Genomic DNA, 16,798 nt, shown 5'->3' with positions numbered 1-16,798 from the left:
GAGAAATGGGCCTGAACGAAGAGAAGCCATTAACTGGCTCCCTTTTCCTGAGAAATTCTGTAGAAGCAAGGGGGATCCGTGGAGGTGGTAAGGTCCCATTGGTGAAATCCTTGTGAGAACAAGTCACCAACAAGTCACCATCAAGCTTAGAACTAGTACCACTGCTTCCCTGCACTAAGGCTGTTGTTGGCTCTCATCATCGGGCTGGGTCGTTCCACTGCACATCACTGGAGTGGAGCTTTGTGTTTGGCTCACAGGCTAATATTTCTATCGGCATCTGCATCTCCATTTCTTTCAGTCACCTCACCTGGGAAGCCTTACTAGCCAGAAGTGCAGTGTTCTCACGGGGTATGAGTTGCCAGAGAGCAAGAGTATTGGGAGCCGTTGCAGTGAGACAGTGGAAGGAAGAGAGAATATTAATTAAGGAGGAAGGAGGGAGGAAGGGAAGGAAGGAATGAAGGGAGGGAAAGGAGAGACGGAGGGAGGGAGGGAGGGAAGGAAGGGAAAGAAGAGAAGGAGGAAGGGGAAGAAAGGAAGGAATGAAAGAAGGGAGAACAGAAGGAAGGAAAAAGCAAATTAGGAAGAAAAGGAAAGAAAGAAGGGACCAAGGATATGAGAGAGAGAGAGAGAAGAAAGGAAGAAGGAATAAAGGGTGGGACAGAAGGAGAAAGGGAAGGAGAGAGAGAGGAAAAGAACAAAAGATAGAAGAAGGGAGGGCCTCACGTTCTAAAATGAAGAACAGGCATTCTGGTTCACAGGCAGATGACCAATGGACACAGTCATAGCGACTGAGTGAATTTACATGTTCAAGGAGCAGTAGGTATACATGAAGTCAACAGACCAGTCATTGTACGTCTGTCCTAGCTACACGCAATCAAACCGTAAAATTGTAAACATCATCAGCGATGCTATAAAGACCATAAACTATTTGGTGAGGCCCACAGACAGCAATCGAGACCATTGAGTGTCCTGTGTCAGCAGGAAGGGGCACAGAAATGGGGGCAGTTCAGAAACAAACCCTGCATTTCTATGCAAACAGCAAAGCAGCTCAGTGCATAAAGAGCATATTTTTCCAGAACGGTAAAGGAATAGCAGATGCTGTGTGTAACACCGCCGCCCCAACCCCACCAACCCAAACTCCAAACCCAGCAAACTCAAAGTGTGCATCCCTGACTTACACTTTCTGTATCACACTAGATTTGCCATAGCTGTTAGAGCTCAGTGCAGAAGTGATAATAACTAAAGCTGAAATGTGAGACTTCTGGGGGGAGAAAAGAGAAAGGCATATCCGTAACCTGGGGAAAGCCAAATCTTTTAAGCAAAAAATATTTTAAATTATGATATTTTTTGTTTTTAATAAAATGAAAAATTTACAAACGTCATCATTTAGAAAACAGATATTGGGAGACTGGAGACTGGGAGAAGAATTCTTCTCAATCCATATGTGTGACAGATGCCTCAAGTACAGATACATAAGCATTTTCCCCCACCCATATTGTAAAAAATGGTAACAGACACAAGTAGGTATTTCTCAGGGAAAGTGACACAAATGTCCAATAGCCTGAGAAACACTGAGAAAGTCTGGCATTGTCAGCCATCAAAGAACTTAGAATAATAGCTACAGAAATGTCCATCTAGCACAGATTAGACGTGGCTGCTCATAAAAAGACAGGAGTAAGTGGTGATAAGAGAATAGAGAAAAATGTGTGAAGTGGAAATTTTGTATTCTGTGGAGACTCCGTTGTGTCATTTAATGTTTTTCTGAGAACTGTCTTATGAGAGGATGTTTTTGCTAAAGCAGACACATGAGAAGGGACAACTAACCACCGTACATCATGACACACTTACCTGCATATACATAATATACATATGCAGGTACACACACATGTATATGTATATGCAGGTACACATACACAGAATAATTCATTTATACATACACAAAAAATAATTCATTAATTATAACATAAACTAACCATCAAAACACCTGAGCTGTCCCATGCACTTACTGCAAGTCCAAGGTATTTAACTGGTAGGTTGGGGGCTGGAGAGATAGCTCAGTGCTTAAGAGCACTGGTTGCTTTCTCAGTGGTCCTACATTCAATTCCCAGTAGTCACATGCCGGCTCACACTTGGGTGTGACTGCAGTCCCAGGGGAACCATCCCTCTTCTGATCTCTATAGGCAAAGCATGCATATAGCACACTGACATTCAGGCAAACACTAAGACAAGTAACACAAAAATAAACTTAAAAAAAAAAAAACCAACCCGGATGGCTAAGTAATTGATGTGGGATCAGCACACATACTTGTTTAAGTGTAAATACCACAATGACTCTGGGAATCCGCCTATGGCTTCTCGTAAGGTTAAGCAGACATGCGTTTACCCTATAAATCTGCAATTCTATTCCTGAATAGTTACCTCATGAAATACAATCACTATTCCTCAAAGAAATCTTTAAGAATATGCATAGTGGGGCTAATGAGATGGCTCAGTGGGCAAAGGTGCTTTCTATGCAAACGTGGCAACCCGAGCTAGCTCCCCCGAACCTGTGTCAAGAGGGAAGGGTAGATCTGACAAAGTTGTCATCTAACCTAGCCCTAGTGATATAGTCTTGGCTGGCTTAGACCTGACCTGGATCTCGCAGACGCCCACCTACCCGCTTCTGTTTCCTGAGTGCAGAAATTAGGGGAACAAACCACCACACCTGGGTAAATAGTTTTCTTTTTTTAAAGAAAAATATTTATAGGTTTGCTTATTTATGAAGGCAATCATGAAAAATATTCATTTATTTATGATAGCCCAAGACTCAACCACAGTAGTGATCATCAATAGAAAAGTGTAAATTAATACTTTTTGGTACAATCACGCAATGAAAGGAGCTCAGAAATTTTATGTCCAGGAAAGAATATATAAAAGTTTAGATTCCGTGGGAATACTTTTATTGAGAAGAGATGCTAAACTATTTGGGACAAAATAAACTGTAATGTTGGTCTCTGGGAGGAGATGGTGGAGACGGGACTTCTGGGCTAATGAAAATGCTATATTTTACAATCGTGTTTATCAAAGGCATAGATCTTTATTCAGATCCCTATTTCTCATGCGGCAGACTAGTTACTTTTTACCACTGTGACAAAAATACCAGACAGGCACAACTAAGGCAGGAACATTTTATTCCTGGCTCATGGTTTCAGAGAGTTAAGTTTATGATCACGTGACTTGTGCCTGTGCAGAATGTCACAGTGCTGTAGAGGAAGCTGTACACAGAGCAGCAGAGAGAGAGAGAGGGAAAGGAAGTGGCCACAGATGATAATGTATTATGTATAATACAGTATTACGGACTGGTTCCAGTGACCTCCTCCTTCTAGCTGGGCTCTGCCTGCCGAAGTTACCAGAACCTCCTCACACAGCCACTGGAGACCAAGTGTTTACAACATGAACCTATGGAAGACATTTCAGATTCAAACCCACAATACAAGAGTATCACAACTAAAAGAGAGCAGGATGTTCACTCACGTATCCAGTGCCTTGGGATCTTGACTGGCTTCCTGCAGCTGTGGGCACAGGCTTGAGACAAAGTCTCTTATCTGCAGAGTCTCCAGATGGTACTGGGTTCCAGTTCCCACAGAGACGTAGGTCACGGTGACTCTGAGTTGACGGCAGGGATGAGGATTCTGGGAGCTTGGGACAATGTTCTTGGGTGGAATTGGGGGACAGAAGGGTTGCATTCTCCAGTGTTCCCCAGTATCATCACCTGATGTGGGTTTTTGACCCCCCCCCCCACGACATTTCAGGCCCTTTGGAGCCCCCAGGAGACTTTGTCATCTCCCCTGACTCTTCCAACTTCTTTCTCTCATCCTCTACTGTCTGAATCTGGCTTCCGTAGGCAGAGGATGGATCTAAGACAGAAGGCTCCTGCCCATGACTGCATCCTACAGAAATGACATCCTGCCTGAGAACTTATTTTTCCAGACCAACTTTTGCGAAGCTTTCAAATGCAAATCAACCCTTACCGTATTTACAGTGACATCAACTTCATAATTTCCATTTACCATAAATGTTTAGAATTTTCACTACATTAAGAACAGACAAGGCTAGGGAACTCTCCTCTTTATAAGCTATTGATTTGCTTGAGTAACATATTTAGTTTCATTTTCAATATACCCATGTAGTGATACATAGAATGATATTGATATATTCATAATTGCTTTTTAAAATCTAAAATTACATTTCAAGATCTAAATTGGGGAAAAGTGTTAGAGTGTCAAAAGGAGAATATTATGATACTTGCTTTTAAATTTATACGATGTATATATATGTATATATTTGTTATAATAGCTATATGTTATATAAAGTATAATACATTGTAAACACATTTACATTGTCTCAGTTTTGTGACAATGCATTGTTAATATCCTCAGTGGGATGTTTCAAAGGTACTTCACTAACACTTTTGTTGTAAACAAAGTTGAGAGGGAGTGGAATTCTTCCACCATGGCTGACCACACTGCTTTGGGATTTACAGTGGCTTGGAGATGAACTACTGCAGGAACCCGGATGATGACAAGGGCCCTTGGTGCTACACCACTGACCCGAGCGTCAGGTGGGAGTACTGCAACCTGAAGCGGTGCTCGGAGACAGGAGGGAGTGTTGCAGAATTGCCCACAGTTTCCCAAGTACCAAGTGGGCCGGGCAACTCTGAGACAGGTAGGGAGCCAGTGGCCAGATGTTTGTGGGCAGCTGTGGAGACTGGACACAGAGGAGGAAGTGTTACTGATGTAGATGCTCCCACACTGCATGGGGTACCCGTGTGGGCTGAGAGTCTGCTGTGTAGAATGAGCCTCAGCTTTATCTTGGGGCAGGCAGGGAGATGGTTGTTGACAGAAGGTGGGTGGACAGTTTTCCAAGGCTCCCTGTAAGCCCTCCACGTGTTGTAACTATTTACACTGTTGTAACTATTCACGCTGTTGTATCTATTCACGCTGTTGTATAGCTGGGTTTTCCTATGACCTAGTCTGAGTTCCCCTTCGAAAACATCCTACCAAAGTTGGGATCATTTCCAAGCCTGTAAACATCTCTGGCGAATTCCAGAACCAGGCTCATTGTCAGCACCCTGGCCTTTGAGGGCTAAGTCACTGGTCTGCCACTAGAGGGCAGCCTAACACTAACATAACATAACAGTACTTCTCAACCTGTGGGTTGAGACCCCTTTGGAGGGAGGTGGTCAAACAACCCTTTCAACAGGAGTCATGCACCAATCACACTGCATATAGATATATACCTCACGACTCATAGCAGTAGCAAAATTACAGTTATGAAGTAGCAATGAAAATAACCGTGGTTGGGGTCACCACAACATGAAGAACTATATTAAAGGGTTGAAGCATTAGGAAGGTTGAGAGCCACTGTATTAGAGCAAGCCAGCGTTGACACAATTATGCTGTATCATGCTCTGACTACCTGGGGCGCATCACCCTCTTCCCTTCCTGCAGACTGCATGAACGGGAATGGCAAAGACTATCGGGGCAAAAGGGCCGTCACTGCAGCTGGCACCCCCTGCCAGGGATGGGCTGCCCAGGAGCCCCACAGGCACAGCATCTTCACCCCACAGACAAACCCACGGGCGGGTCTGGAAAAGAACGTAAGACGCTCTGGTTCGAGTTCTGTTATATGTTTTCCTGACCAATCCTTGAACAGATTTAGTCTGGGGGTGTTACACCAACCTGCCTCGACTGATCTTTGGTGTTAAGGGAAAAGAAAGGGAGGGGAAAACTGAGGTAGGTTGGGGTGGGGAGGGGCCAAAGCCGAGGCCACAGCTGGGTGTCCTACAATTGACTATTCTGACACTGTTTGGGGACAGATTTCTGGCCTCACTAGTGTGCAGAGATGTGGAGTCATTGCATGCAGAGAAGTGTGGAGAGAGGAGAGTCCTCTCTCTGGGCACTCTCCAACACTCCCAGGAATCTCTTGGAATTTTTTTTTTTTTAATTGGAAGCTTTGATATGTTGGCATGGTTGTTCATAGTATTGGCCCTTGGTGCAGTGCATAATGCCCTTTTCCTCCTGCCAGGGTCAGGGGATAGGGCCTAACATTCTAACACTTTGCCCGTAGTTGGTTCTGCTGAACACCCTCCACCCAGCACTCTGGGCTTCTCTGGAAGCTCTTGGTCATTTAACTAGAACAAAAGACGCTCTTGTTGCTTAGGGTGCCACAGGCTTTAGGAGCTGCTCCTCAGGGAACAGCACAGGTGTAGGAGTCAGGGACCTTGGAGCGGAGAGCACATTTGCAATTATTATATAACAGCATCAGAGAAGGCGCGGCTGCCCTTCTGTCTTGACCCATGGAGGGTGCAAGCATTTTAAATCAACAAGGCTTCCTGGGGCACCAGATTACTGAAGCCAACCAATGACAAGACAGCCCTGATGTCCCTGATGGCCGGCTCTCCCACATCTGGCCCAGGGAGTGGCTTTCCAGGTGGAACTTGCTTTGAGCAGAGACAAGATCATGGGCATTCTACAGTAGAGGCTTTATAAGCACTTTAAACTAACTTACCATAAAAACGAGGACAAAAAGGAAGGTCTACCTCTCTCCCATCTGGTCCCCCCCTTCACTCCAGGGGAGCCTCCTCTCAAATGCCTGTCTCCTTTCAGTACTGCCGAAACCCAGATGGGGATGTGAATGGTCCTTGGTGCTATACAACAAACCCCAGAAAACTTTATGACTATTGTGACATCCCCCTGTGTGGTAAGTTTCTCCCTCTTTCCCATACCCAGCCCCACCTTCTCTTTCCCTTCTTGCATTTTTTTTTGGGGGGGGGGTTAAGGAAACAACTTTCCAATAAATGGAGTGACTGTCTTCTTCATGAGGACTTACACAAAACAATCAACCACCACAGACAGGCTTTGAGCCAAGGGTTTCTGAGGAGAAAATGGCTGCCTCTCATCCTGAGCCCTCTTTCATATGGGCATCTTGAGCCTGGCCTGTTACTGGCCTTGCCCGGTATCAACTAAACTTAATACCAAATCCTCAAAGTGGAGATGGGAACTCATCGGCTCTGGGAGGCTTCCCATGACTGTTCCACTGCTGGCTGGAGATGCTTGTAAAACAAGCTCAAAGCCGCTGGGATGGGATGCACTAGCTACTTTGTTGCTGCTGCTGCTGCTGCTGCTGCTGCTGCTGCTGCTGCTGCAATAAAATGCCCCAGGCCAAAAGCAGTTTAAGGAAGCACTTCCGGCTTACTGTTCCAAGGAACTGGGTATGCAATCACACAGGCAAAGACTGAAGTGGAACAGTAGGAACAGCTGACCCAGGGATCCCATCCAAGGGATTGGTACCCAAAGAAGCTGAGGTTAGAAACTCTCAAAGCCTTGCCCTAGTGATGTACCTCCTTCAGCAAGACTCCCCATCTCAAAAGGTTCCATGGCTTACCCAAACAGCTCTACTACCTGGGGACCAAGTGTTCACATCCATGAGCCCTGTGAAAACGAATGCAGCTATTTCTGTTAGCCATCTCTCCCCCCCTCCACCCCAGATGTCCTATTCACTAGCCACCTAACTTAGAGATACCACATCTGGTTCCTTCATGGGGGATTTGAGACTCTTTTGGGAGGAAGGGGCTTGGATCTAGGGAAGGAAGGTTGACCGTGGTTTTTGATACTGGGAGGGCAAGTCAAAGGCTGTGTCTGCAAAATGAGGTTGCTTCTGCTCTGCGCTCACCAACTCTGCAGTCAGGATGTATCCCTGTGGACTTTCTTTCAGTGAGCTCCTCTGGGGGAGGGGGTGCCGGGGGGGGGACTGGAGGGAGGGGCTTAGCTTGCAAAGCTCTTTGGGGACAGTTGTGTCCCCAGTATTTTGGGGACAGGGGTTAGGAGCATGTTAGGTGGCTCTTGCGCAGAGCAGGGGGTAGGAGGAGAGGGAAAGGACAGGCAGGTTCCTGTCTGCCCATTCTACTGTAAGATGACACGGAGGATGCCAGAGTTAGAGAAAGGGAGAGTGACCTTTTTTCTCTGGGGTGGGGGGTGCTTTTTTAATATTTGGAAGAAATTGTCTTGGTGGCCTCTCTACCTGAAAGAGATGGCCTCTATACTTGGATCTGGCCCCTGAGACACTAGGGTCCCAGTGTCTCCTTTCAATCTCCACACTCAGTTTCTATCCCTTGCCCTGCCCCACCCCCATTGTCTTTGCCTGCCCTGCACAGGCTGCCCCTAAGTGGTTCCTGGCCTAGCATTCAGGCCTTGGGCCCTTGTCCCTGCTTCAGAGGGCTCTGGTTCTCTCTGCAGCAGCCGTGGATAGCAGAGGGTCTGATTTTCTCAGTGTGAGTCAAGCCTTGGTATCCAACAGTCATATCCCATGGCCCCAAGCCTCAACTGTTCTCCACGGTTCCTCCATGCCTTCGAAGGCAGTACCACATGGGGAGAGGCTTAGACACAGTTTTCTAAGTTCCATTGCCAGCTTCACGCACATCCCTGCCCCACTTCCGCCCCAAATGGACTATAACTCCTGTATGCTGACCCTAAGGGAACCAGTTTCTAGAAGATTCCACCTAGGTGATGCTGGTCTCTTGTTTATTGCAGCTGAGTTTTCAGTCCTGGCTGACCAGCATTGATTATCCTAACAAAGCAAAGGTTTCACCTCACAGACTCCTAATTCAAAACACCACACACATAGGGCTAGTAGTGTCTTTGAGAGACCCACAAACTCCCATCAGAAATATCACAAGCCGGGCCTTCATTTTTTTCTCAACATTCTAGTCTTCAAAGCTCCCACAGATTAGCTCCTAAAGCCCTGAGCACCCAATGGCTTTTCCCACACAGATCTCCAAAATCCTTCCATGAATTTATCAGGACAGTATGACAGAACCAGGACATCTGCTGCAATGTGACCTTCTCCCATGTCTTCACAGCATCATCATCATCCTTTGAGTGTGGGAAACCTCAGGTGGAACCGAAGAAATGTCCTGGGAGGGTGGTGGGTGGCTGCGTGGCCAACCCTCACTCCTGGCCCTGGCAAGTCAGCCTTAGAACAAGGTAAGGATTTGCAGAAACATTTCCCACCTGTCTGTATGAGCTTCGCAGAGCCTTTATGCTGAGCCTATGCCACTGAGCTTCAGTGCCCGCCCTCCTGTTCTGCTAACATAAGGAGTATATACAGCTACATAAAATTCTAAAAGATGTCCTCTTGGGTTCTCTACTCTGAACATGACCAAAAATGGTATTTAAGGAAAAACAAAACAAATTTAGGATGCTGTCATTAAATTCTGTAAATATAACGAACTGTGTGACGTGATAACATCCCCAGGAAACATGGAAGGTGCCTTAGGGGTTCATACACGCCATGGCTGTTGTAAAATGAAAGAAACATTTTCACAAATGAGATGCCGTGCAGCTTGGGGCTCACAGAGGAGCTGGCCTGTCAGAGATGCAGGTGTCTGAGAATCCCGTGGGCCTTTTTTGGGGGTGACCCCTTGAGTTTAACACAGAGGTTGCTTGTGCATTCTCAAACCCACGAGCAAGCCAGCTTATGACTGCTTAAGAGGTGCATCCGAGCCTGCAGAAGCAGGGTCACAAGCTTCAAAACACATCTGCAAACCTTAATTCCCTTTTCCTGGGCTTGACTCATAAAGTACACATGTGGAGCAGGCTCAGCGCAGGCTTGTCAGCTTGTCTGGCTCATTTCCACAGCACTGGGCATGCTCCATTGCTGTCACTGGGCCCTCTGTGAGCTTGTAGAAGCCCACTAACAGTTGCGGACATGGATGGCTGAACCGTCTTTGTTACTGAGTTGTTTTTTAAGATTTATTTTTATTTTATTTATGAGTGCTTGTCTGCATGTACAAATGTGCACCATGTGTGTGCCTGGTGCCCTTGGAGACCAGATCCTTTGGAACTGGATCTACATGGTTGTGAGCCATCACGTATGTGCTGGGAACTGAACTTGACTCCTCTAGAAGAGCAGTCAGTGTTTTTGTTTTTATAAAGATTTATTTATTTACTTCATGTATGTGAGTACACTGTTGCTGTCTTCAGACAGACACACCAAAAGAGGGCATTAGATCCCATTACAGATGGCTGTGAGCCACCATGGGGTTGCTGGGATTTGAACTCAGGACCTCTGGAAGAGCAGTCAGTGCTTTTAACCACTGAGCCATCTCTCCAGCCACAGAATTGTTTTTTTTTTTTTTTTTTTCTTGACTTAACTACTTAATAACTCCTTACTGTATGCTCTTTACCTGCCAAATAGAATTTGTTTCCTTCTGAAATTGAACAGTGGTTTATTTTCTGGCTGTCTCCCTCCCCCTCTTTTTCCCTGACCTGATCCTACACACTAAGTTATTTGCATTTGTATTCTGGCCATTACACCCTGGTTGGGAGTTGGTGACTTTATTAATCCACATTACTGCTATTGGGGTCACATTTGACAAAGGATAATTCATGAAGACCGTTTGCAAAGCCCTAGCCAATAAGGAATAAAGGCAGGCTCAAGGGTAGGTTTGGATTGGTGGTTTATGTTGGGGTCCAGGGCTAACAGGACAAAGTGTGGCTACAGGACTTCATGTTGGAGTCACTGCCTCTGCTCCATGGGGACAGGTGGCATCCAAGACTCTCCCAGATATCTTAAGAACGGTCTGGATGGATGGTACTATGTCTCTAACATCCTGCACACAAGCTGGCTGGCAGGCCTTTCTGCTGGGAACAGAAACAGTAAGGAAAAGAGCAAACGAACGAACGTGCCTTCCTGCTTTTCTGTGCAACCGAATGGGACAAAACATCTGGCCTAATGAAAGTTCTTGTTTTCCGTCCCCCAGGTTTACCGGACAGCACTTCTGTGGAGGTACTTTAATAGCCCCAGAGTGGGTGCTGACTGCTGCCCACTGTTTGGAGAAGTACGTTCCATGGGTAACTGGCATGAGGTCTCCTTCTAAAGACCGACCTCCCTTCTCCTCCCCCTTCCCCCTCCGCCTTCTCCCCCTCCTCCTTCCTCTCCTCCTCTTCTCCTTCCCCTTCCCTCTTCCTCCCCCTCCCACTCTTCCTCTTCTCCTTCCCCCTCCCCCTATCTCCCTCCCCCATCCCCCTTGCTCCCTCCCCCTTCTCCCCCGCCCACTTCTCCTTCTTCTCCTCCTCTTCTCCTTCCCCTCCCTCTTCCTCTCCCTCCTCCTCTTCTTCCTTCTCCTCCCCTGCCCCCTCTCCCTCCCTTCACCCTTCCTTCCTCTCCCCCTCCTTCTCCCCTCCACTTTGTCCTCCTCCCCTTCTACTCTCTCTGTCTGCCTTCCATGGTAGTGACATCAGGGACCCAGAAGAGCCACAGGGACAACTGGGCAAGAGGGCAACAGTTCTAGAGAAAATCTGAAGATATGAGTAGGGTCTGGGCCTGGGAAAACAGATCTGCTCGATGGCAGGCATTGGTTCTCTCAAGGTCAAGGACATTCCAGGGCCAGACAAATCTAGGACTTTGTCTCTTGCCGCATGTGTTTTGATGCTGATGTGTTGGGTGGCCGTGTGATGTGCACTGCACCGGGAGGCACCAGGGAAGGGTCTGGACTATGTTTCACTCCTGATGTCACCATCCTTTCTAGATCTTCGAGACCTGAATTCTACAAGGTTATCCTGGGTGCGCACGAAGAATATACCCGCGGGTCGGACGTTCAGGAAATATCAGTAGCCAAACTGATCTTGGAGCCCAACAAGCGTGACATTGCCCTGCTGAAACTAAGCCGGTATGGGTGCCCCTGGGTTTGAATCCCAAGCTGAGTAAAGACAGGGTTTTGTGAGCCACCACCATGGGGCAGAGCTGTCTAGTATGCAAAAGTATGGGAATTTAGAAAAATATGGGGGTAAATTTAATAAAAAAAAAAAACAGGATTCAGTCCAGTTCTGCATATCCCAGGCACATTCCTTAAAAAGGAGTCCAGATTCAGTTTCCCCATATAGAGAAAGAATTAAAATACAAGGTGCAGAATCACCTCTGTGTCTCCATTACCTAATGCTCACCAGCTAATAATTTGCATCCACTCCATGCTGACAAAGCTCCTCTATCAGTTACTCCATGCTGACAAAGCTAATCTAAGTTACTCTAGGCTGACAAAGCTAATCCATCAGTTACTCCAGGCTGACAAAGCGCCTCTTAATATAATGAAAGAATCAAATGAGACTGTTTGATTACATCAAAGCACTTTTAAAACCTATAAACATGTGCCCAGCATGGCGGCACATGCCTTTGATCCCAGCACTTGGGAGACAGAAGCAGGTGGACCTTTCTGAGGTTGAGGCTAGCCTGGACTACATAGTGAGTTCCAGGAAAGCCAGGGCTATATAGAGAGACCTTAGCTCAAAAAACCAAAGCCCCAAACCAAAACAACAAGAAGAGTCAGAGCCCACAAGTATAGGGGCTAGAGAGAGAGGTCAGCAGTTAAGAGAGCTAGCTGCTTCTCCAGGTGACTAGAGCTTGGTTCCCAGAATCTATATTAAATGGTTCACCACTACCTGTAATTTCAGCTCAAAGTGATCTAACACCCTCTTTGGGCCTCTGTTGGCACACACACACACACACACACACACACACACACATCTTAAAAAAAAATAGGAAAGAGAGCAGAATGAAACAAGAAACAATTCACAAACACAAATGCAAATCTCATTTCCATCATTCTTTTCTCTGTTCTTATTTTCCCTGCTGAAATGTATTTTTTAAAGCCAGACATTCGGTAATTAGGCTTGTTCCGTGGAGTTAGGAATGTTTGGAAGGAGGTCCACCCCCGTGGACACAGCTCACAAACGGTCAGCTATTTTGAGAAATAACACATTTGGGACAGGCAACAGGCACGCAGTGCACATTAGCTGTGCCTGATGGCTTCCAGATGACAGGGAGGTAATTCTGGCGGAGACGAGGTCTGGTCCAGCCAGCGCAGGCTGCTGGAGGGAGTTCTGGCCTCAAACACTGGGCCATAGTTCTGGGCTGTAAACAGAGAGGCGATGTCTTGGGACATTTTGAGGCGTTAGAAAGCTAGAAGGAAGGACAGGAAGTTACGCTATAAATCAGCTGATCTCCCTCATGTCCCCAGAACTTTTCCTTGCATCCCAGCAAATGAACAAAATATAAGACCTCCTGCCTGAGTGGTTCCCTTAGATTTATTAGGGCGATCCAGGGCTTGAACAAGTCATTCAGCAAATAGGAGGACCCTGTTCTCTGACAGCATAACTTTTTTTTTTTTTTTTTTTTTTTGGCTTCGACCGTATCATATCCGCACCCCACAGACTGAAGACCAAAGGTCTTGGTGTCCTGTAAAGGAACCTATGCATGGCATTCCCGTGAGAAGCTGGGTCTGTTTCGGTCATTCTGGGAAAACATGTCTGCTGCAAAGCTGGAGACAGTGTGGACTCTCAATGAAAACAGGGCATTTCTCATTTTCAGTCTTTTCTTTTTCTTTTTCTTTTTTTTTTTTCTTTTTTCTTTTTTTTTTTTTTATCTCTTGAATGTACTAAGGCTTTGGGTCTGAAAAAAAATCAACGTTAGAATGCGTGTGAATCCATGGAACTCTCTAACTCTACTCAGGTGCAGGTTCTTTGAAAACAGAGCTGTTTCACTTCTGTGAAGAGCTCCTTTACAAATCACTCTCTCTTGGTGTACACGGTTTGCCCAGATTCTTGTAAGCAGTTCAGCTTTTATCAGACGAGAAGATCTGGGACCCAGAAAGGCAGAATAAATAGCCCTGGCCAAACACGTTTTGGTCTTAGTGTAGCCGGATAGCACCTGGATGGTCCATCCACAGAATGGCACCCGCTTACACTGAATAGCAAATCACAAACCACGGGACAGCTCAGTTGGTAAAGCACTTGCCACACAAGCATGCAGATCCAAGCTCCAATCCCCGGTGTTATGTCAAAAGCTTGGCATGAAGGTATGCACCTGTAAGCCCTGCACTGGGGCCCAGGGGGAGAGACAGGAGGACTCCTTGAGCTAGTCTCACTGACTCAGTGAACTCCAGGTTCTGCAACAGACCCTGTCTCCAAAACTGAGGGCATGAACAATTGAGGAAGACACCTGAAATTGATCTCTGGGCTCTCTATGCATATGCACAAGTGTGCATTTGGTTCCTGCATGGACACATGGGAACGAACATACATCTCCTCCCATGCAATGGATTCTTTAGCTCGTAGGACATTGTAGAGTACTGTGACAATGAAGGGTTTTCTATACTATTCTATGTCAGTGAAGTAAAGAGATACCAGCCGGGGGAATGCTGGGACACCGAGGAGGGTACACTTGGCTGTGGGTGATCTGCAGGTGAAGGGTGGGGGGGTCTCCTGCAGAGAAGTTGATGTAATATTTGATGCATCCCTTTCAGCCCAGCCACCATCACGAATAAAGTCATTCCAGCTTGTCTGCCACCTCCAAATTATGTGGTTGCTGATCGGACAATATGTTACATCACTGGCTGGGGAGAAACTCAAGGTGAGAAAAACTAGCCTTGACTATAGACTACATGGCAAAAGGAACCATTCAGAGTGAGTTGTAGCCAAGTCCTGTCTGTGAATGTGGCCCAGCCCCTTTCTAGATTTGTCTGGGCACTTGCTACATCTTCATGATTGGTCACCAAGACTTGAGGAGAATGCCAGGGAGTGTCCCTTAGACCCTTCTGGCCTACTGTTGCAATATGAATGTCTTTTGCCCAGGGGAGAGGGCTACGGCACAACCCACAGATTAGCCTAGACTTATCTATCGTGTGACTTTACTGTTTTAAGCTCTCAAAAATGGTGTAACAGAATCACAACAAAAACTGTCGCTAATCCAGTCTTTCCAAATACTCGTTATAGTTAATATGTGTGAGAGACCGCTAGTGTGAGACAAGCTGACAGCTGGGAGGGGGAGAGAGAGGACCCAGGTGAACTGGTACAGCTGGCGGGGCCAGGGGTAGGAAGAGAGCTCTGTGCCAGCTTCACCCTCACAATCTGTATTTGCTCTGGGGACTCCTCCTCCTCTCTTTGCATATGGCTGAGAACGATGAAAGCCAGCAAGTTGGACCCCTCGGCTGTGGGAACAGTGAGAATACCTTCCAAGCGTGGTCTCCCTCCCAGCAGTGTTGAGTTCCGTGCTGGCTCTGTCCTCGTGGGACATGCCCGCATGCATGCCACGCATGCACGCACGCACTACCGAGAGCGCGCACAGAACGGCTAGGCTTGATCGTTCCAAACTTGGCTTCTCCCATTTCCCTGATTTCCTGTCTCCTTTTCCCACACTTCTGACTCTGTAGCACTGAGGCCCTGGAACAGGAACCTTGGCAACTGATGTTTTCCCCACGGAAGTGCTAGGTCGTTCTTAAGTGGTTCGCATTTAAAGAGAAAAAAAACAATCTGCGTGCTACAAACTCATGGGAGTTAGATGTTATTCCTATGTGCAGACGAGGAGCCAGATGCTCAGAGACGGGGAGTGGGGGCGGATGGGGAGGTACAGCAGGAAAAAGCATGCCTGCGGCTGGCTGCAGAGACCTGGGGAGGAGCCCCGCTTCCCGCTCACCAGCTGTGGACAGTTAGGGAGGTCCCCCTAATGGTTTAGGCTGGAGGCCTGCTGTTCGGGCTGTGGTGGGAGAAGCAATGAGAGAAAACCCAACTCCAACTGATTTAAGCAGAAGGAGAGAAATTTCTAGTGATCGAGAAAGTCGGTCCTCTCTAGTGCTGGCCTGGGACCTCAGGCTCGGTCCAGCCAGCATCTGGGAGTCATTCAGGTCACAGGAGGATTGCCTTCCTCGCAGCTGCAGATGGTGTGTTACTTTTGGCTCTCTCAATGGGAATAAAGGGTGTCACTTTTCCCACAGTGGGAACAATAACCTGCCTAGGCTGGGAAAGCTCAGACTCTGGTCTCGAGTCGCTTTTTTTCTGAACCAGTTCCGCCTGGTTCAGACCTATGCTACAAGATCTGCTCTGTAGTTGGGGCAAGGCCCACGCATGCTCATACACAATAAGAGCTGGTCTCTCAGCCACCCTTGGAATGTAGAGTGAAAGGCTTCTAAGCCCGTCCCCCCCCCCTTCCCAAAATCAACTTTGTGATTGATCTTCATTGTCAACTGGACAACTAGGAGACATAGCTCTGGACATACCATGGCATTTTTTGGGTGGGGGAGGGTTAAAGGGGGAGGTAACCCATCAAGCACCCTTTCTCTGTTTCCTGGATCCACAAAGACCTGAGTAAACATACTTCTGCTACAGTTGCAAACTGCAGCTGTTGCTGTGCCTTGCTAGACTATGCCGAAAACCATAAACCAAAAGAATCTCAGCTTGCTGGTTTGCCAGCCCATCTTTCTCCAGAGTTTTGTAGCATGCCTTTGCTTTGCTAGCACAGAGCAGCCCAGAAATCACACAGTTCCCTTCCCCAGAGGCTGTGGCTAGACTTGTCTCCATCACCAACACCAACATCACCAACATCCCCATCATTCACAGTCACCCTTATCACCATCATCAACATTTCTACCTCACCATCACTAGATAGCAATAATGACATCTAGTCAGTCAGTGTTTTTAGCTTCCTAGGTAAATCTCTCTCTTCACTTCATGCCCCAGGCTTTCTCAGATTTTCAGACTCCAATGGGCAGCCAGCTGGTGTTGAGGCTGAGGATTCTTCTAGGTTGGTTCTTTGCTGTCCTCCTGGATTTTCAGGGGCCTGGCTACTGCTAGACTTACCTGGTCCTCCCTACCCCTGCAACAGTACGGCTTTTGCCCCTAGATCATTTAAAAGTAGCCTTCAGGCCTCCAAAGATGCCTTCTCTCCTTTGGCCACCAGATGGCAGCATATTTTCATCGAACACAACATC

General features: G+C 47.0%; 1 protein-coding gene across 2 annotated transcripts in view; it reads left to right on the top strand.

Annotated features, from left to right (window-relative positions):
* The window catches only part of Plg (plasminogen), a 41,612-nt gene that overhangs the window by 21,939 nt on the left and 2,875 nt on the right, over positions 1-16,798 (top strand). For both annotated transcript variants that reach the window (XM_029533147.1, XM_021221465.2), the window contains 7 exons: positions 4,523-4,704; positions 5,490-5,638; positions 6,648-6,741; positions 8,900-9,023; positions 10,802-10,879; positions 11,570-11,710; positions 14,339-14,445. In XM_029533147.1, the coding sequence (XP_029389007.1) occupies positions 4,523-4,704; positions 5,490-5,638; positions 6,648-6,741; positions 8,900-9,023; positions 10,802-10,879; positions 11,570-11,710; positions 14,339-14,445 (875 nt within the window). The remainder of the gene's footprint in view (positions 1-4,522; positions 4,705-5,489; positions 5,639-6,647; positions 6,742-8,899; positions 9,024-10,801; positions 10,880-11,569; positions 11,711-14,338; positions 14,446-16,798) is intronic.

Source organism: Mus pahari, chromosome 21 (genome assembly GCF_900095145.1).
Source record: "Mus pahari chromosome 21, PAHARI_EIJ_v1.1, whole genome shotgun sequence".
Taxonomy (NCBI): Eukaryota; Metazoa; Chordata; class Mammalia; order Rodentia; family Muridae; genus Mus; species Mus pahari.
This window is presented reverse-complemented; position numbering and strand designations above follow the sequence as displayed.